Source organism: Natator depressus, chromosome 2 (genome assembly GCF_965152275.1).
Source record: "Natator depressus isolate rNatDep1 chromosome 2, rNatDep2.hap1, whole genome shotgun sequence".
Taxonomy (NCBI): Eukaryota; Metazoa; Chordata; order Testudines; family Cheloniidae; genus Natator; species Natator depressus.
In genome coordinates this window covers 138,262,946-138,284,020 of record NC_134235.1, presented here as the reverse complement: position 1 = coordinate 138,284,020, position 21,075 = coordinate 138,262,946, and the positions used below count along the sequence as shown (strand labels likewise).

The following is a 21,075-nucleotide window of genomic DNA, read 5'->3' as shown; positions in this document are numbered from 1 at the left end:
AATAAATTAATGTCTGTCCCTCTCCCTTTCCGCTTCTTTCCACTGCCGCATCCCCCTGGCTTCTTTCCCTCTCCATTTCCTCCCCTCCTTTCTCCTGTTGACCCCACAGGCCCCAGCTACTGACTGTGTCCCCATCTGAATCTATCCACCCCACCACCCCTGGTTTCTCTACACTCCTCCCCACCCTCTGACTTCTCCAACTCCCTCTCTCCCTTCTCCTAATTCCTCACTCCTCTGCATTTCAGTCAGGATGCTGCCACCTTATCCTTCATGATCCCTGGGCTCCAGCAGGTGGAGCACTGTAAAAGCCAGTCCCTCTACTCTCTATTTCTATGTCTGGTGCCATGGCAGCCCCTGACAGCCAGGAGAAGCAATTTCAAAGCAAGTCCTACTCAGCCCCTGCACTCCTAGAATGGACCATGCTACACGCTGATGGAATTTTAAGAGAATTTAGCTTTCAAACTCCAACAAGTTGCTACTGAGCATGTGGAAACTTATATGGAAAAGGTCATCCTGAATGGTTAAAGTTTGGCAAAGTTATAAGCAACTGAAAACAAAGTCATATAATGGCAGAATTGCCAACCTAACGTGTTCAAAAATCATGAGCCAGACCCGAAAAATAATGAGACTGCTCTGCCTTTTGATTTTTGAACTCCCTCCCTCCATCCCCAGATTCTGTGTAGCAATTTAACAGTGTTATCAACTCTCCCAAATTTAAACAGTAACATGATTTTGGCCGCTTTTGGGAGCTCTGGGTGGGGGACCCAAATCATAGAATCATAGACTATTAGAGTTGGAAGAGACCTCAGGAGGTCATCTAGTCCAATCCCCTGCTCAAAGCAGGACCAACACCAACTAAATCATCCCAGACGGGGCTTTGTGAAGTCGGGCCTTAAAAACCTCTAAGAATGGAGATTCCACCACCTACTAGGTAACCCATTCCAGTGCTTCACCACCCTCCTAGTGAAATAGTGTTTCCTAATATCCAACCTAGACCTCCCCCACTGCAACTTGAGACCATTGCTTCTTGTTCTGTCATCTGCCACCACTGAGAACAGCCTAGCTCCAATCTCTTTGGAACCCCGCTTCAGGTAGTTGAAGGTTGCTATTAAACCCCCCCACACACACACACACCTCTCTTCTGCAGACTAAATAACTCCAGTTCCCTCAGCCTCTCCTCATAAGTCATGGCCTTCTTGGAAACAAGGGCACACTGCTGACTCATATCCAGCTTCTCGTCCACTGTAATCCCCAGGCCCTTTTCTGCAGAAATGCTGCTTAGCCAGTCGGTCCCCAGCCTGTAGCGGTACATGGGATTCTTCCTTCCAAAGTGCAGAACTCTGCTCTTGTCCTTGTTGAACCTCGTCAGATTTCTTTTGGCCCAATCCTCCAATTTGTCTGGGTCACTCTGTACACTATTCCTCCCCTCCAGTGTATCTACCTCTCCCCCCAGCTTAGTGTCATCTGTGAACTTGCTGAGGGTGCAATTAATCCCATCATCCAGATCATTAATAAAGATGTTAAACAAAACCATCCCCAGGACTGACCCCTAGGGCACTCCGCTTGATATCGGCTGCCAACTAGACATCGAGCCATTGATCACTACTCATTGAGCCAGACAATCTAGCCAGCTTTCTATCCACCTTATAGACCATTCATCCAATCCATACTTTTTTTAACTTGCTGGCAAGAATACTGTGGGAGACCATATCAAAAGCTTTGCTAAAGTCAAGATATATCACGTCCACCACTTTCCCCATATCCACAGAGCCAGTTATCTCATCATAGAAGACAATCAGGTTGGTCAGGCATGACTTGCCCTTGGTGAATCCATGCTGACTGTTCCTGATCACCTTCCTCTCCTCCAAGTGCTTCAAAATGGAGTCCTTGAGGACTTGCTCCATAATTTTGCCAGGGACTGAAGTGATGCTTACTGGTCTGTAGTTCCCTGGGTTCTCTTTTTTTCCTTTTTTAAATATGGGCACTATATTTGCCTTTTTCCAGTAGTCCTCCCTCGATCACCATGAATTTTCAAAGATAATAACCAGTGGCTCTGCAATCACATCAGCCAACTCCCTCAGCACCCTTGGATGCATTAGATCTGGACCCATGGACTTGTGCATATCCAACTTTTCTAAATAGTCCTTAACCTGTTCTTTCACCACTGAGGGCTGCTCACCTAGTCCCCATGCTGTGCTGCCCAGTGCAGCAACCTGGGAGCTGACCTTGTCTGTGAAGACCGAGGCAAAAAAAGCATTGAGTACTTCAGCATTTTCCACATCTTCTGTCACTAGGTTGCCTCTCCCATTCAGTAAGGGTCCCACACTTTCCCTGACCTTCTTCTTGTTGCTAACATACCTGTAGACACCCTTCTTTTTACCCTTCCCATTCCTCGCTAGCTGCAACTCCAGTTGTGCCTTGGCCTTCCTGATTACACCCCTGCATGCTCTAGCAATATTTTTATACTCCTCCCTAGTCATCTGTCCAAATTTCCACTTCTTCTGGAATGAGATCAAATTATAAAGATGTATATAAAATGCTGCCTGATAGAAGCTTGCAGCTTATCCTCAGGCACAAAATATCTAAATAATTATTTCTGTTCCTTCTCCCACAACTGTCTATCCCCCAGCCCAGCAATGAATTATGAACTCCCCAACTCCCACCTCAATTTTAACCTACCAATCCCACATCTGTCCATTGTCTCTCATAAAATCATAGAAATGTAAGACTGGAAAGGACCTCAAGAGATATAGCCCAGTCCCCTGCTCTGAGGCAGGATTAAGTATTATCTAGACCAGTGTTTCTCAACGTTTTTGATACCAGGGACCTGCTTGTTGCCTTCCTAAATTGTGTCCAGGAGATCTCAGGCACCAGCATTGGTCCATGGATTGGTTGTTGAGAAACACTGATCAAGGCCATCTCTGACAGCAGTTTGTCTAACCTGTTCTTTAAAACTTCCAGTGATGGAGATTCCACAACTACCCTAGGTAATTTGTTCCAGTGCTTTATTACACTTACAGTTAGGGAGTTTTTCCTAATATCTAACCTAAAGCTTCCTTGCTGCAATTTAAGCCCATTGTTTCTTGTCCTGTCCTCAGTAGATAAGGAGAACAACAGTATCTAAGAACACTGTTCCTGGTGCATGATGTGTTTGCTTTTAGACAATGGTGGGCCCCAAACCAAAATGAAGTCACATATGCACATATGCTAACTTTTCCTTAACATTCCTCTGCACCCTTCCCCCCCTCCACCCCCCTCCCCGGTTACTTGCTGTGGCCCTTCCCGCACACCCCTCCCCCCGCCTCAGCTCACCTCTGCTCCGCCTCCGCCTCCTCCCCTGAGCGCGCCACCGCCGAACTGCTCCCCTCCCCCCAAGGCTTGCCGTGAATCAGCTGTTTGGTGTGGCAAGCCTGGGAGGCAGGGGGAAAAGCGGAGCAGCGGTCCACTCGTGGGACGAGGCGGAGAGGAGGTGAGCTGGGGCAGGGGGGCTGCAGCAAGTAAGGGGGGGCGCAGAGGAACCGCTGCGGTAATACGAATTTGGATATAACGAGGTAAAGCAGCCCCGCTCCCCTCGGACCACATTATATCGGGGTAGAGGTATATTACATTGTGAAGACATATTTCATTTGTGATCCACTATCACCCCCAGATCCTCTTCTGCAGTACTCATTTCTAGGAAGTCATTTCCCACTTTGTATTTATGAGACTGATTATTACTTCCTATGTGTAGTAATTTGCATTTGGCCACATTGAATTCCATCCTATTTATTTCAGATCATTTCTCAAGTTTGTCAAGATCATTTCGTATTCAAATCCTGTCCCAAAAAATACTCAACAACTCCCAACTTGGTATCAACTGCAAACATTGTAAGTGTACTCTCTATGCCATTATCCAAACAATTTATGAAGATATTGAATGGAACCAGATCCAGGACAGATCCCTAAGGGATCCCACTCAATATGCCCTTCCAGCTCCACTGTGAACTATTGATAATTACTATCTGAGAATGGTTTTCCAACTAGTTATGCACCCATAATAGGTTCATCTAGGCTATATTTCTCTAATTTGCTAACGAGACGGTCATGCGAGACAGTATCAAAAGCTTTCTAAAGTTGAGACATATCACATTTACTGCTTCTCCCCTATCCACAAAGCTTATTACCCCATGAAAGAAGCATATTAGGTTGGTTTGACATGATTTGTTCATGACAAATCCATCTTGTCTGTTAGTTATTATCTTTTTATCTTCTAGGTGCTCACAAATTAATTGTGTGATTATTTGCTACATTATCTTTCTGGGTACCAACATTGGGCTAACTGGTCTAGAATTCCCTGGGTTGTCTTGATTCTCCTTTTTATGGATAGGTACCATATTTTCCCTTTTCCATTACTCTGGGATCTCTCCCGTCCTCCATGAGTTCTCAAAGATAATCACTAGTGGATCAGAGATCTCACCAGCTAGTTCCTTAAGTATTCTAGGGGTGTATTTCATCAGGCTCTGCTGACTTGAAGATATTTAACTTGTCTAAATAATTCTTAACTTGTTCTTTCCCCACTTTAGCCTCAGATCTTACCCAATTTACACCGATGTTCACTATGTCAGTTTTCCAATTACTGCTATCCTTTTTGATGAAAACTGAAACGAAAAAAGGAATTTAACTCCTCAGCCATCCGCATTTTCTGTTATTGCCTTTCCCTCCTCATTGAGTAATGAGCCTACTCTGTCTTTGGTATTTCTTCCAATGTATTTGCAAAATGTTTTCTTGTTACCCTTTATGTCCCTAGCTAGTTTAAGCACATTTAGTGCTAGTGAAGCACCAAATTTGTCCCTACATGTTTGTGGGTTTTTTCATATTCATCTTTCATAATTTGACCTAGTTCTTACTTTTTGCATGACTTTTTTGGAGTTTGAAGTCACAGAAGATCTCCTTGTTAAGCCAGGATGGTCTCATACCATACTTTCCTATGCACTGGGATAATTTGCTTTTGTGCCCTAAATGATGTCTCTTTAAAAAACTGCCAGCTCTACTGAACTCTTTTTTCCCTTAGCCTTGCTCAGTGCACTTCTGTTCTTTAGACAGACTTTAGACAACAAATATTTAAAATTAAATTTAGATGGTGATGAAAGTCAATAAGCTAATTGTAAACTTGTTGTCCTGAAGGGCTGCTATTTTTTTCCTGGTGCAGTCATTTTGTTAAGAATTACAATAAAGGCTGAGGTAAGTCGTAAGCCTAATGAGCAGGAGGTTTTAATAGCTCTTACCTCATGAATCCAGAAAGTAAGTAATCAAGAAAACAATTCTGCAAACAAAGCAGGGGCTCAACCCAGTGGATCATGTTGAGTCCTGACAATCTGCTAGCTCGGATCCTGTCATGGCAAATACTACTTCTATACTGAAAAGGCAATGCAACCAGCATCCTCCCTACTGCAGGGTGAAAGAGAGAGTAAGACCTGGTTAACATGTATTCTGATTTATCCATATGTCACTCTCAGCACTGTAATGATTGCAGTGGTAACCAAAAGGACAGAAAGTGCAGTATTTACAGAAGGTATGCTCATCCACTTTGTGTTTTAATTACAAATGAAAATGAGAGATCTAATGCTGTTAGCACCTTCAATTACACATTCAGAGGAGAACTGTGAGCAAAGTTTGTACACTCATTTGTATTAGCCTGTCTGAGATGTATTTCATCTCATTTCTTCTCCCTGCCTCTGTCTATTTAATTCAGAATTAGAGCTGTCCTATAAGATCTCCCAGACAGCATGGCAGAAACCACCTGCACCATACATGGCAGATTTTAAGAACAGCAGAGGTATTCCGGAGACCTGACACTGACTGATAGGAATGCAGCAGTGTTCACCCTGCAGCTGAGGATGGTCAGATACATGTTCTGCTGGTTTAATAGTTTGTGGCATCACTAAGTGCCCATGCTGAGTAGCAGTGGAAAGCTTTTATTTTATTATATTTTTAAACTGCGTGAGTCAGTTCAGAGCTCATGAAAGAGAGAGACTAACTGCACTAAAAAGAGTATAGTATAGTGAGATCAGACACTGGGCAAGTTTCAACACAGAGCTCCGCCAATGCACTTTAATCCTTCTCGACCTTTAATATTGCTATTGTTCCAGACCTGGGACTCTTCGGAGCTGAAGTTGTACAATCAATCAAACTGTCTGTTGATTTCTGGACAAATATTGATAGGCAACTAGGCAGAGGGCACTAAATTCATTTTCACTTGGTGCCAATGTGTGATATAAACAAAAACTTCCAGAGGTAAAGGGCTTGTGTGGTATTTTTTCCCTTTTTTGGAAAATTTGTTTGGAAGAGGAGGGGAAATGCTCCTTACCTTTATACATTATAACAGGGTGCTCAGCTCGCTGGCACTGGGAATCTTCTGTAGCTGCTGACACTAAGATTCCTATGACTCCCAAACCTGCAACCAGCAATGCAACCAGACTGTTTCCCTTCATGGTGGTCATGTCGTCCTCTGCACTGGTCACTTTTCCTTTAACTGGCAACTCTCCTTGTATTCATGTGTGGAAAGGACCTGAAGAATGCAAAGAAAAGAATTCAATGACTCCGAGGACAGCTAATAGAAAACAAAACAATTGGTTAGGTTTGCAATGGAAAATAATCCTTTGTTTTCCTTCCCTGTGGGGTTTGACTTCTCAAAAGTGAATGACAGCTTTTTGTAATTTTACATCATAAAATTGTCAATTACATTTCCATGAATTTGGGAATTAATGAAAAAGACATGTTTTTATCTACCATTGGCATGCACAAAAATTTTGTTTTCTTATATTTTAGATTTATATTTTCCCACTTTGTGACATGTGTGGGAGGAGAGATTTACACATATAACATTTTCTTTTAGAAGCAGCTTACAAAACAGCAGTATTTTCTTAAATTAGAATATGCCATATTTATTAAATCACCTTTAGAAACTATAACCCAAGTAGTCTTTGAAAACAACTCATGTAATCTACTCAAATTACTTATGTGCCCTGGGCTAAACCATTCCATAGCAAGGCTATTTCCACATAAGACACTGAAAATCAACTTTGCACTCACACAAGGCTCAATTCTGCACCACTCAAGTCAATGGGAATCTTGCCAGCAACTTCAATGGAACTAGACCCACAGTTTCCATCTGATTGTTTCCATGTGACAGTCAGATTTGCTATCCTGCAGAACCCAAAGAAGTGTCAAACCCCCTCCCCCCGACCCCACCAAAAATATTTTCCTGAGATCTGCAGAAATCTCAAGGGCTGTACCAAAGTACCTCTGTGTTACCTCCTACCCACTGAATTCCATCCAGCTCCTAAAGAAATCATACTCCCATGAGCTTAGCACACTGGCCATTGCCCTCCAAAGCTCTCTGAAAGGGGGTTTTGGCTGTTGCTCAGTGAAGGGAAACATAGTATAAGTTAATGCTGATGAGGTCAGTAGCTACACAAGGTATCCCCGTAGGGCTGAGGGGAGGCATGAGATGCCACATTGTAGCCATTTTCTCCTCCATCAGCACCCTATCCCAGCAACCTCCCAGCCCCCAAACCTTGTGGTGACTATGGCATGGAGCTGCTACTGCCTCATCCTCACTCAGATCCACTGCTGCTTGGTCCACTCTTCTCACTAAAGCAAAGAGGAGCATTTGCTCCATACTAAGCATATCAAAGAAAAGACATCTACCTTCATTTTACTCAATATATTGCTTGTGAAATATGCCAGACTGACAACCCTGGCAGGATGTATTTTCTGCCTGTCCACAGAATTCTATATCACAGGCACTAGCAGGGCAAGGTTCACCAAAGTGCCCTGGCACTGTGCCTCAGCCTACAGGTGTAACTCTAGGCATGTGAGATTTGTTCAGTCCCCATGTTTAGTCAATCCCAGACTGCTTTGATGATACTGCCTACAAGATTGCCTATGGTGATGGTGTACTAACAGCGAGAGCACCTTTCTAATAAGATCTGGACAGAGATCAACAACTTGTTTTACACAGACCACAAAACAGTGATGACTTTCAGTCAGTACCCACTTGGGTCAAATTCAAGCTAGTGACCTACAGATGAGAAGCCCCATATTAGAGTAATTAATAATCCCTTGAAACATCCACTAACCACAGATTGTATTTTGTAACTGGCAGAATACTCACAACACTAAATGTATTCAAGATCAAATCCAATTCTATTAGATCTACCATACGTAAATATTACAAGCGCTAACAACTTAACACAATAACTCAAAGATCTTGTGCCGCAGGCAGCTTAACTGAGCATTCACCAAAATTAATCATTGGTGACAATGCTAAGAACTGGCATATAGCATGTCTGATTTCATTGAGCTGTTCTGCACAGTTTAATAAAGATAAAGCGTAAACTTTTCTGATTTATATGATACAAATCATATCAAACAAATGAATGTTTATGAAAATATTCTTCCTGTAATGTGCACATATACGTAACTCCCTTTATCACTAATAAGAGTTATGCACACATATCAAGAGAAGCATCTATCTCTTTGTGTGCAGTAAACTAATTGTACTGTAGTAGGATTTGGCTCTTGCTTTATTTTTAATATGACTAGTGGATGAACAGCAATAGGTAAAATTAGGAAAAGTTTGAGCTAAGACTTTTGGGGGAAAAAAGCAAAGAATGAGATCAGACTTCAAAGAAGCACTCTTGCTGGTTTTAAAGGAAATTAAATAAGGGGGAAAATGTCAATTAGGGAGATACAGTATGGTTAAGAATAAATTTCTTTAGCATTGGGCGAAGTTAAAGACCACAAATCATTAACAGAATATCTAGGTATAATTTATTTTATAAAAGTCTACCTATCACATGTCTTAGACATTATTTAATCATGGACTATTGATACTATTAACATTTGTCACCACTGCATTGTAAGCATATTTTGGTGAGCCTATATGAGTACATTTGCTTCTTTTAAAAAGGAATTAAATTCACTCTATTATACCTAATACAAAGGCTTCCTACAATAAAACTATATCAGATTATCCCACTACATTTGTGCAGCATTTAGCAGATATTATTTTTAAAAGGACAAACCATATAATTTTAAAACACTTTGCAACATTTTAGAAACAAATGAAGATCATTTTAAAAGATGCCTTTAAATTCATGCAAGAAAAATCATTCCAATCAAACTTTTCACTTAGTTAAAACGCTTGAGGTAAATGGAAGTAAAAACACTGATTATGTTCAAAATCATACTTTGTTAGAAATAAAATTCTAACACAGGCCTGATTCTATGAGGTGCAGAGTGTCTTCAGTTTCTCTGATTTCAGTGGCAGTTGAAGGCATTCAGGACCTTTCAAGAAGCACTAAGCATCTGCACAGGACAGGACCCTAGTGTGTTCCTCTCAAAGACATAAATCACTATTCTGACCTGGGCTGTATTCCCCAAACCTTTGTCTCAACAGGATTTTTTCTGAGGAAAGAATCCATAGCATTTTTTTAAACCCCAGCATGCAGGTTTCACTATAACCACCATCCCAGTGCATCTGCTAGTGGATCATGGCTGGTGATACCACACAGGCAGTGGTAAGCTGGAGCCGGTTCGAACCAGTTCACTAGAACCGGTTGTTAAATTTAGAAGCCCTTTTAGAACCGGTTGTCCCGCAAGGACAACCAGCCAAAAGTGGCACCTTAGGTGCCGACTCCATGGGTGCTCCGGGGCTGGAGCACCCACGGGGAAAATTTGATGGGTGCAGAGCACCCACCGGCAGCTCCCTGTCCCGCCCCGTGTCTGGCCCCAGCTCACCTCTGCTCCGTCTCCTCCCCTGAACGCGCTGCCCCGCTCTGCTTCTTGGCCCCCTCCCCCCCTGCTTCCCATGAATCAGCTGTTCGCACGGGAAGCCTGGGAGGGGTGAGATGCAGGCGGTGGCTTCACGCTCAGGCCCAGGGAGGCGGAGCGGAGGTGAGCTGGGACGGGAGGGGGGGGGAGGGGGCGCGAGGAGGGCCGTCCGCGCCACAGCAGGTAACCCGGGGGTGGGGGGGAGGGGAGCCCCAGCTCACCTCTGCCTCCCTGGCCTGAGCGCGAAGCTGCCGCCTGCTTCTCAGCCCTCCCAGGCTTCCCACGCGGACAGCTGATTCGCGGGAAGCCGGGAGGCGGGGGCGCAAAAGCAGAGCAGGGTGGCACGTTTATGGGAGGAGACAGAGCGGAGGTGAGGTGAGCTGGGGCCGGGCGCGGGGCGGGGAACTGGCGGTGGGGGCTCTGCACCCACCAAATTTTCCCCGTAGGTGCTCCAGTTCCGGAGCACCCACGGAGTCGGCGCCTAAGGCACCACTTTTGATGTGATCAGTGGGGGGAGTGGCTGCTCCCCCTGCTCCCCCCGAGCTACGCTCCCCTGCCCCTAGGAGCCAGAGGGACCTGCCGGATGCTTCCTGGGAGCTGCCCCAGGTAAGCAATGCCAGGACTCCCCACCTGGCCCCCCGGCAGGTCCCTGTGACTCTTAGGGGCAGGGTGGGCACCCACTACGGTGGCCCACAAGACCCTCCTGCCCAGTTCTGGGGGCAGTCAGGGGACAGGGGAGGGGGGTGGATGGAGCAAGGGTCCAGGGCGGGGGGGGCATCAAGGAACGTGGAGGGTTGGAAGGGGCAGGAGTCATGGGGTGAGGAGGGAACCGGTTGTTAAGATTTTGGCAGCTCATCACTGCATACAGGAAACTGGCAACACTTCAGTTTAGGCAAGGAAGTGAAGACTTATGTGGAAAGCAGACCTAAAACTTCTGCATTTCCCAAATGCGCCATGAGATCTTTCGTGAACGGAAATACTGGAGTCAGGCCAAAAGTTTTAGAGCCTTATCTGAAAGATGGTTTGACTGGCAACACACTGTCCACTACCAATACACATTATCATTATTTGAGTACACGTTCATGGGGAAGAACATCCTAACTGAATCACCCACACTATTTCCTGCAGGATTCTAGTGTACTTAAAGAAAAGGAGGACTTGTGGCACCTTAGAGACTAACAAATTTATTTGAGCATAAGCCTTCGTGAGCTACAGCTCACTTCATCGGATGCATTAAGTGGAAAATACAGTGGGGAGATTTATATACATAGAGAACATGAAACAATGGGTGTTCCCATACACACTGTAACGAGAGTGATCACTTAATGTGAGCTCTAGTGTACTTAAGAAGCTTGCTCTCTATGTGCTGACAAAGTCTAACCCTGATTAATTTAGATTGCTACTGGAGATAATACAGCTACAGACATGACTGAACTGAACTAGTTTTGAACAGTCAAATTTAGACTCTTTGTCTAATTCCTTGCTTCACAAGGAAAATGTAAAACCTGTAGTTTGAACTAAACTTCACTCATTTCTGGTTTGATTGCCCTGTGGTGCCATAGAATCATAGAATCATAGAATATCAGGGTTGGAAGGGACCCCAGAAGGTCATCTAGTCCAACCCCCTGCTCGAAGCAGGACCAATTCCCAGTTAAATCATCCCAGCCAGGGCTTTGTCAAGCCTGACCTTAAAAACCTCTAAGGAAGGAGATTCTACCACCTCCCTAGGTAACGCATTCCAGTGTTTCACCACCCTCTTAGTGAAAAAGTTTTTCCTAATATCCAATCTAAACCTCCCCCATTGCAACTTGAGACCATTACTCCTCGTTCTGTCATCTGCTACCATTGAGAACAGTCTAGAGCCATCCTCTTTGGAACCCCCTTTCAGGTAGTTGAAAGCAGCTATCAAATCCCCCCTCATTCTTCTCTTCTGCAGACTAAACAATCCCAGCTCCCTCAGCCTCTCCTCATAAGTCATGTGCTCTAGACCCCTAATCATTTTTGTTGCCCTTCGCTGGACTCTCTCCAATTTATCCACATCCTTCTTGTAGTGTGGGGCCCAAAACTGGACACAGTACTCCAGATGAGGCCTCACCAGTGTCGAATAGAGGGGAACGATCACATCCCTCGATCTGCTCGCTATGCCCCTACTTATACATCCCAAAATGCCATTGGCCTTCTTGGCAACAAGGGCACACTGTTGACTCATATCCAGCTTCTCGTCCACTGTCACCCCTAGGTCCTTTTCCGCAGAACTGCTGCCTAGCCATTCGGTCCCTAGTCTGTAGCGGTGCATTGGATTCTTCCATCCTAAGTGCAGGACCCTGCACTTATCCTTATTGAACCTCATCAGATTTCTTTTGGCCCAATCCTCCAATTTGTCTAGGTCCTTCTGTATCCTATCCCTCTCCTCCAGCGTATCTACCACTCCTCCCAGTTTAGTATCATCCGCAAATTTGCTGAGAGTGCAATCCACACCATCCTCCAGATCATTTATGAAGATATTGAACAAAACCGGCCCCAGGACCGACCCCTGGGGCACTCCACTTGACACCGGCTGCCAACTAGACATGGAGCCATTGATCACTACCCGTTGAGCCCGACAATCTAGCCAGCTTTCTACCCACCTTATAGTGCATTCATCTAGCCCATACTTCCTTAACTTGCTGACAAGAATACTGTGGGAGACCGTGTCAAAAGCTTTGCTAAAGTCAAGAAACAATACATCCACTGCTTTCCCTTCATCCACAGAACCAGTAATCTCATCATAAAAGGCGATTAGATTAGTCAGGCATGACCTTCCCTTGGTGAATCCATGCTGACTGTTCCTGATCACTTTCCTCTCATGTAAGTGCTTCAGGATTGATTCTTTGAGGACCTGCTCCATGATTTTTCCAGGGACTGAGGTGAGGCTGACTGGCCTGTAGTTCCCAGGATCCTCCTTCCCTTTTTTAAAGATTGGCACTACATTAGCCTTTTTCCAGTCATCCGGGACTTCCCCCGTTCGCCACGAGTTTTCAAAGATAATGGCCAAGGGCTCTGCAATCACAGCCGCCAATTCCTTCAGCACTCTCGGATGTAACTCGTCCGGCCCCATGGACTTGTGCACGTCCAGCTTTTCTAAATAGTCCCTAACCACCTCTATCTCCACAGAGGGCTGGCCATCTCTTCCCCATTCTGTGATGCCCAGCGCAGCAGTCTGGGAGCTGACCTTGTTAGTGAAAACAGAGGCAAAAAAAGCATTGAGTACATTAGCTTTTTCCACATCCTCTGTCACTAGGTTGCCTCCCTCATTCAGGAAGGGGCCCACACTTTCCTTGGCTTTCTTCTTGTTGCCAACACACCTGAAGAAACCCTTCTTGTTACTCTTGACATCTCTTGCTTTATCTCCATGTTTTAATGCAGCTATGTACTCACAGATATGCCTGTTGCCCACGGTCAGCAATATTGGATTACACTTGTTTCAGCATGCCTTTCCAGAGAGAACATAATCATAATACACAAATCTAGGGAGTATGGGGAACACATAGGATGAACTGGAAGTATTAGTACATAAGCTAAATTATGACTTAATTGGTGTCACAGAGACTTGGTGGCATAAATCTCATGACTGGAATATTGGCATGGAGGGCTATAGCTTGTTCAGAAAAGGTAGGCAGGGGAAAAAGGAAGGTGTTGCATTATATATCAAAAGTATATAAAATTGTTCGGAGATCCTGAAGAAGGCAAGAGGCAGACCAGTTGAAACTTTCTAGACAAAGATAAAAGGAGAAAAATAGGAGTAATGTGATAGTGGGAGTCCTTCATAGACCACTAAATCAGGAAGAGGGAGTGGGTGAGGCATTTCTCGAACAAATTACAGAAATATCCAAAATACAAGACCTGGTAGTAATGGGGGCTTTAACTAGAAATCTGTTGGGAAAGTAAAACAACAAAACACAAAATTTCCAATAAAATTTTGGAATGCATTGGGGACACCTTTTTGTTTCAGAAAGTGGAGGAAGTAATCAGAGGGACAGACATTTTAGACTTGATTCAGACCAACAGAGAGGAATTGTTGTGAATCTGAAGGTGGTAGGCAATTTGGGTGAAAACAGTATAATATAGTATAACAGCAATTTGGGTGAAATCATAAAACAGTAGATTTCATGAATCTGAGGAAAGGAAGGAGAGAGTACAGCAGAATAAGGACAATGGACTTCAAAAAAGCAGACTTTAACAAACTCAGAGAACTGGTAGGTAAGGTCCCTGTGTGAAGAAAATGTAACGGAGAAAGGAGTTCAGGAGAACTGGCAGTTTCTCAGGAGCGGTTTAATGATCTGAAAATCAAAAGGGAATCCTACAAAAGTGGAAACCTTGACAAATTGCTAAGGAGAAGTATTAAAGAATAGCACAAACATGTAGGGGCAAAATTGAAAAGGCTAAGGCACAAAATGAGTTATACCTAGTAAGGGACATAAAAGGCAATAAGAATAAGTTCTTTATGTACATTAGGAGATAGCGAAAGATGCAAGAAAGTGTAGGTCCTCTACTTAGTGGGAAAGGAGAGCTACTAACTGATTACATCAAGAAGGCTGCAGTGTTAAATATCTATTTTGCTTCAGTCTTCACTAAAAGGTTAATGGTGATCAGATACTTAACACAGTATTAATATCAAGGGGAAAGGAACACAATTCAAAATAGGGAAATAGGTTAAAGATATTTAGATAAGTTAAATGTATTAAAGTGGCAGGGTCTGATGAAATTCATCCTATGATATTTAAGGATCTAACTGAAGCAATCTTGTAACCACTGGCAACTATCTTTGAGAACTCATAGAGACTGGTGAGGTTCCAGGGACAAGAGAAGGTCACATAATTCTTATTTTTACAAGGGGGAACAAAGAGGACCCACGGAATTATAGACGAGTCAGCCTAACTTTGATACCTGGAAAGATACTGGAACAAATTGTTAAACAATCTATTTGTAAGCATCTAGAGGATAAGAGAGTTATAAGGCCATTATGGATTTGTCAAGAACAAATCATGTCAGACCAACCTAATTTCCTTCTTTGACAGGTTTACTGGCCTAATGGATAGAGGAGACGCAGCATACATGATCTCTCTTGATTTTAGTAAGACTTTTGACAAAGTCCCACATGACATCCAAGGGAAGCGTGGTCTAGACCAGTGCTACTCAAAGTGGTGGTTCGCGGACCGGTGCCGGGCTGCAAGCCATCGGCTGCCAGTCTGCACGCACATTGGAAAAAAAAATTGCCGGTCGCCCACATCAGATAGCTTGAGAAGTACTGGTCTAGATGAAATTACTGTAAGATTGGTCCACAACTGGTTGAAAGACCATCCTCAAAGAATAGTTATCAATGTTTTGCTGTCAAACTGGGAGGACATATCTAGTGTAATCCTGCAAGCTGAGGCCTGGGTCGAGTACTATTCTCTATTTTAATTAATGAACTGGATAATGGAGTGGAGAGTAAGCTTATAAAATTTGCAGATGACACCAAGATGCAAGGGATTGCAAGCCCTTCAAAGGACAGCATTAGAATTCAAAATGACCTTGACAAATTAGAGAATTAGTCTGAATCAACAAGATGAAATTCAGTAAGGACAAATGCAAAGTACTACACATAGGAAGGAAAAATCAAATACATAGCCATAAAACAGGGAATAACTGACTAGGTGGTAATACTGCTGAAATGGATCTGGGGGATATAGTGGATCACAAATTGAGTATGGGTCAACAATGTGATGCAGTTGCAAATAAGGCTAATATTCTACAATGCATTAACAGGAGTGTTGTTTGTAAGACATGGGACATAATTGTCCTGCTCTACACAGCACTTGTGAGGCCTCAACTGGAGTGCCATGTCCAATCCTGGGTGCCACACTGTAGGGAAATTGTGGACAAACTGGAGGGAGTCCAGAGGAGAGAAACAAAACTGATAAAGGTTTAGAAAACCTGATCTATGGGGAATGGTAAAAAAAAATGGACATGTTTAGTCTTCAGAAAAGAAGACTGAGGGGGAGAACCCAATAACAGACTTCTAATATGTTAAGAACTGTTCTAAATAGGACTGTGACCTATTGTTCTCCATGTCCACTGAAGGTAGGACAAGAAGCAATGGGCTTAATCTGCAGCAAGGGAGATTTAGGTTAGATATTAGGCTAAAAAAAATCTAACTATAAGGGTAATTAAGCACTGGAATAGACTTCCAAGGGAGGCTGTCAAATCCCCATCAATGAAGGTTTTTAAAACAGGCTGGACTATGTATAATGGGACCAATCTTGTACATACTTATGGATGCAATGTGTACCACTATGAGAAGATTATTGACTTTAATGTATTTATTCATGGTAGTAAGTGTACTGTCCATTCAGACTGCTCACAGAAATGGAGATCCATACAAGATAGGATAAACTAAACAGACTTTTATTAACAAGGCTTTCAAATACACATTCTGGTCTCAACAACCCAGATGAGCACACACACACACTCAGAGAAAGCCAGTCTCAGACTCACTTCCTGTGCCTCTCTTAAAGGAACCATGCACCAGTTCTCTAACTATGCATGAATATAATACATCTCCCTGTAAACAAAAATAAGATTGGGATGCCATTCCTAACATTCCTGCTTAATAACAGCATTAGGACACTCCACTCTTTGGGTTTCAATATTTTCCAACAACTGGAGTGAGTGTTACTTCTTGTATTCCGAGTCACTGATAATTTGCAAGAAAATGATTTTGAATCCTTATGAATCAATGTCAATAAAGCACAAGATGGGGTACCAGTTGGTGTCCACTGTAGACCATCAAATCACACCAGGGAACAGAATGACCACCTCCTTACACACCTATCTATAATGTGTAGGGGGGAAAAATCTATGTGATCATGGGAGACTTCAATTTGACTGACATATGCTGGGGCCTCATGCTGCCAGTACTAAAATACTCTTGGTAGTTCGAAATATTATACATGACAATTTGCTAACTCAAGAAGTGTTGCATTCAACACAAGGGAATTCTGTATTAGATCTTCTCTTGATGGATAAAAAGGGGAGTGTTAAAGAATGAACAGGACTGATCACAGAACTAAAAATTAATGGAAACTTAGGTACAGTGGATCATGGGTGGATCACATTTATAATGTGCAAACAGAATAAAGTCCAGATTAATTATGTATATACTTGGTGCTTTAAAAGGTCCAATTTCACAAAGATGAAAACCATTATAAGCCAAATCAGCTAGGAGGAAGAATTTAATCATAAAAATGTGAATGATAACAGGGTACTGCATAAGAACACTTTATTAGATGCCCAAAAAGACACAAGTGAGGAAGAAGGCCACCTTGGTTAAAAAACTGACTTGTTTTAGATGGCAAGTGAAGGTGGCTATAAAAATTATATAAACAAATGGGAGAAAGGGGAAGTCAGTAGTTATGAATATAAATCAGAAGCTAGGAATTGTACAAAATTGACAAGGGAAGCAAAGGCAAAATCTATGGCTAGCTCAGTTAAAGACAATAACAAGGATTTTTTAAAGTATGTTAGGAACAAAAAGAATCCTAACAATGGTATTTGGTATCCTAACAACATTACTAGATGGAAATGTAGAATTATCAATAATAATGCCTAATATAAATATGTTCTGTTCTGTATTTGGGAAAAAACAGATAACACTTTTTCCATTCCACTAGTATCTCTGGATGCTGTTAAACAGCAGCAACTAAAGGTAGACATCTTTAAATCAGCAGGTCTTGCAGTTAAGAACTTTAAAAGAGCTGGCTGATGATCTCAGTGGATCATGAATGTTGATTTTCAATAAGTCTTGGAACACCTGGGAAGTTCTAGAAGACTGGAAGAAAGCTAATATTGTGTCAATATTTTAAAAAGGTAGATTCATAGATTCATAGATATTTAGGTCAGAAGGGACCATTATGATCATGTAGTCTGACCTCCTGTACAACGCAGGCCACAGAATTTCACCCACCACTCCTACAAAAAAAAAACCGTCACACCTATATCTGTGCTATTGAAGTCCTCAAATTGTAGTTTAAAGACTTCAAGGAGCAGAGAATCCTCCAGCAGGTGACCCATGCCCCATGCTACAGAGGAAGGCGAAAAACCTCCAGGGCCTCTTCCAATCTGCCCTGGAGGAAAATTCCTTCCCGACCCCAAATATGGCGATCAGCTAAACCCTGAGCATATGGGGCAAGATTCATCAGCCAGATACTACAGAAAATTCTTTCCTGAGTAAATGGCATGACCTGGGTAATTAAAGGCCTATCAGTCTGACGTCAATCCCAGGTCAGATAATGGAATGGCTGATAAAAGACTTGATTAATAAAGACTTAAGGAGGGTAATGTAATTAATGCCAATCAGCATGGGTTTATGGAAAATAGATCCAGTCAAACTAACTTGATGTATTTTCTTGAAGAGATTACAAGTTTGATTGCTAATGATAATAGTGTTCATGTAATATACTTAGATTTCTGTCAGGCACTTGATTTGGTGCCACATGACATTTTGATTAAGAAACTAGAACAATATAAAATTAACATGTCACACTTTAAATTGATTAAAAACTGATTAACGAATCGGTCTCAAATGCAACTGTAATGGGAAATCATCATAGAATTTTTAGTGGGGGGGTCTCAAGAGGATCGGCTCTTGGGCCGACACTATTTAAAATGTTTATTAATGACCTAGAAAAAAACATAAAATTAGCACTAATAAGTTTGCAGATGACATACATACAATCAGTTTTGGGTGTCTGCCCTGCTTTTTGACAGTCTGCCCTGAGGTTGGCACTCGCGGTCATGAGCCATTCCAGACAGCATGAAACCCTGTTTGGACACTTTTCAGCAGCAATGACTCTGAGATGGACTAGGATCTAAAGGAAAAACAGATAAGCTAATTCTTAATTTTGTTAGGGATATTCTGCCCTTGTTTGCTGAAGAGAGTGGCTTTCACACTTTCTTAATGGAATTATTCCCAAGGCCAGCGTTAAGTGTACAGAAATGTTACAAAACAAACTAGTGGGGCAGGACAACATGGTTCTTGACAGAATTAAAAATAAACTGACATCTGTTCTTTCTGTTTTCACAACTGTAGGAGTGTGGACACATCAAGCGAGAGGCTACACAGGTGTCACCTGTCGCTGGATTGACTCTGATAACCTAACGAGAGTCAGCAGTCTTAGTCTTCTGACACTTTGTTAGAACACATTCGTACAACAAGATCGCTTCTCTGTTGACTGAGATCCACTCACAGTTTGATCTGGACTCAACAAAAATAACACATGGTTACAGACAATAGTAGCAATTTTGTTAAAGCCTTCAAGCTTTTTGCAGGATCTGGAGAGCTGAAGGATGATTGATGTTGGAAATCAAGTGGAGAATGATCCTCATAAGGAAGCAGACGCCCCAGATTCTGATATATGTAGCCACGTGAGTATTTTTAAGTGATACTACTGAGTGTTCATGTATATTTTACTTGCCAAAACATATGACCAGTTTTTTATAGAATCATAGAATATCAGGGTTGGAAGGGACCTCAGGAGATCATCTAGTCCAACCTCTTGCTCAAATCAGGACCAATCCCTAACTAAATCATCCCAGCCAAGGCTTTGTCAAGCCTGACCTTGAAAACCTCTAAGGAAGGAGATTCCACCACCTCCCTAGGTAACCCATTCCAGTGCTTCACCACCCTCCTTGTGAAAAAGTTTTCCCTAATATCCAACCTAAACCTCCCCCACTGCAACTTGAGACCATTACTCCTTGTTCTGTCATCTGGTACCACTGAGAACAATCTAGGTCCATCCTCTTTGGAACCCCCTTTCAGGTAGTTGAAAGCAGCTAACAAATCCCCCCTCATTCTTCTCTTACGCAGACTAAACAATCCCAGTTCCCTCAGCCTCTCCTCATAAGTCATAAACTCCAGCTCCCTAATCATTTGTGTTGCCCTCCACTGCACTCTTTCCAATTTTTCCACATCCTTCTTGTAGTGTGGGGCCCAAAACTGGACACAGTACTCCAGATGAGGCCTCACCAATGTCAAATAGAGGGGAACGATCATGTCCCTTGATCTGCTGGCAATGCTCCTACTTATACAGCCCAAAATGCTGTTAGCCTTCTCGGCAGCAAGGGCACATTGTTGACTCATATCCAGCTTCTTGTCCACTGTAACCCCTAGGTCCTTTTCTGCAGAACTGCTGCCGAGCCATTCGGTGCCTCGTCTGTAGAGGTGCATGGGATTCTTCTGTCCTAAGTGCAGGACTTGCACCTCTCCTTGTTTAACCTCATCAGATTTCTTTTGGCTCAATCCTCTAATTTGTCTAGGGTCCTCTGTATCCTATCCCTACCCTCCAGCGTATCTGCCACTCCTCTCAATTTAGTGTCATCTGCAAACTTGCTGAGGGTGCAGTCCATGCCATCCTCCAGATCATTAATGAAGATACTGAACAAAACTGGCCCCAGGACCGACCCTTGGGGCACTCTGCTTGATACTGGCTGCCAGCTAGACACGGAGCCATTGATCAGTACCTGTTAAGCCCGACGATCTAGCCAGCTTTCTATCCACCTTATAGTCCATTCATCCAGCCCATACTTCTTTAACTTGCTGGCAAGTTTTTCACACACACTGAACTTGGTGGCAACTACTGGGCTCTTGCCAAAAACTCTCAGTACAAGTGTCTTTTCAGAAGTGTGATGGGTAAGTGCTCTACATTAAGCAATGCTGCACACCTAAGCTCAGAGTGCTGATGTGAATGACACCCAGGGAAAAACAATCCCCAAACCTACCTCTATCAAATGGAATTCAAAGTTACACTGCTTTCACCACATTGATGACATGTGTGATAGGATTAATATGGTGATGGAGCTGCCAAAATTCTCCAACCCAGAGTTGGAATTTCTAGGTGAGTGGTAGGAGGTGATGTCTCCAGTTGCCAATGCATTTGATAAGCTTCCAGGGGAGGAGAACATAAGAATCTTTCTATGGTGCAGTTCTGCCTCCTGTACTTGTGCTAAAATCCAAATTTGACTCGTTTTCTCCAAAATACAGTTCTTGCTTGGTAGATAATTTGAAGGATACACTTAGAAAATGGTTCGGGCATATTTTTACCTTTGATGTAGCTGTGAGTAACAACAATATAAAGACATTCATTGTTGCTTCTGTGTCATACCCATTTTTAAGCTCTATTGGCTGCACAATCAGGATCAGAGAAAAATTGCAGAGGAACATATTTGTAATAAGATCTGGTT

General features: G+C 42.9%; 1 protein-coding gene across 2 annotated transcripts in view; it reads right to left on the bottom strand.

Moving 5' to 3' along the window:
* SEMA5A (semaphorin 5A) overlaps positions 1–21,075 on the bottom strand; it is a 606,804-nt gene that overhangs the window by 421,725 nt on the left and 164,004 nt on the right. For both annotated transcript variants that reach the window (XM_074945055.1, XM_074945056.1), the window contains exon 2: positions 6,347–6,547. In XM_074945055.1, coding sequence (XP_074801156.1) covers positions 6,347–6,479 — 133 coding nt within the window. In that variant the 5' untranslated portion in view covers positions 6,480–6,547. The remainder of the gene's footprint in view (positions 1–6,346; positions 6,548–21,075) is intronic.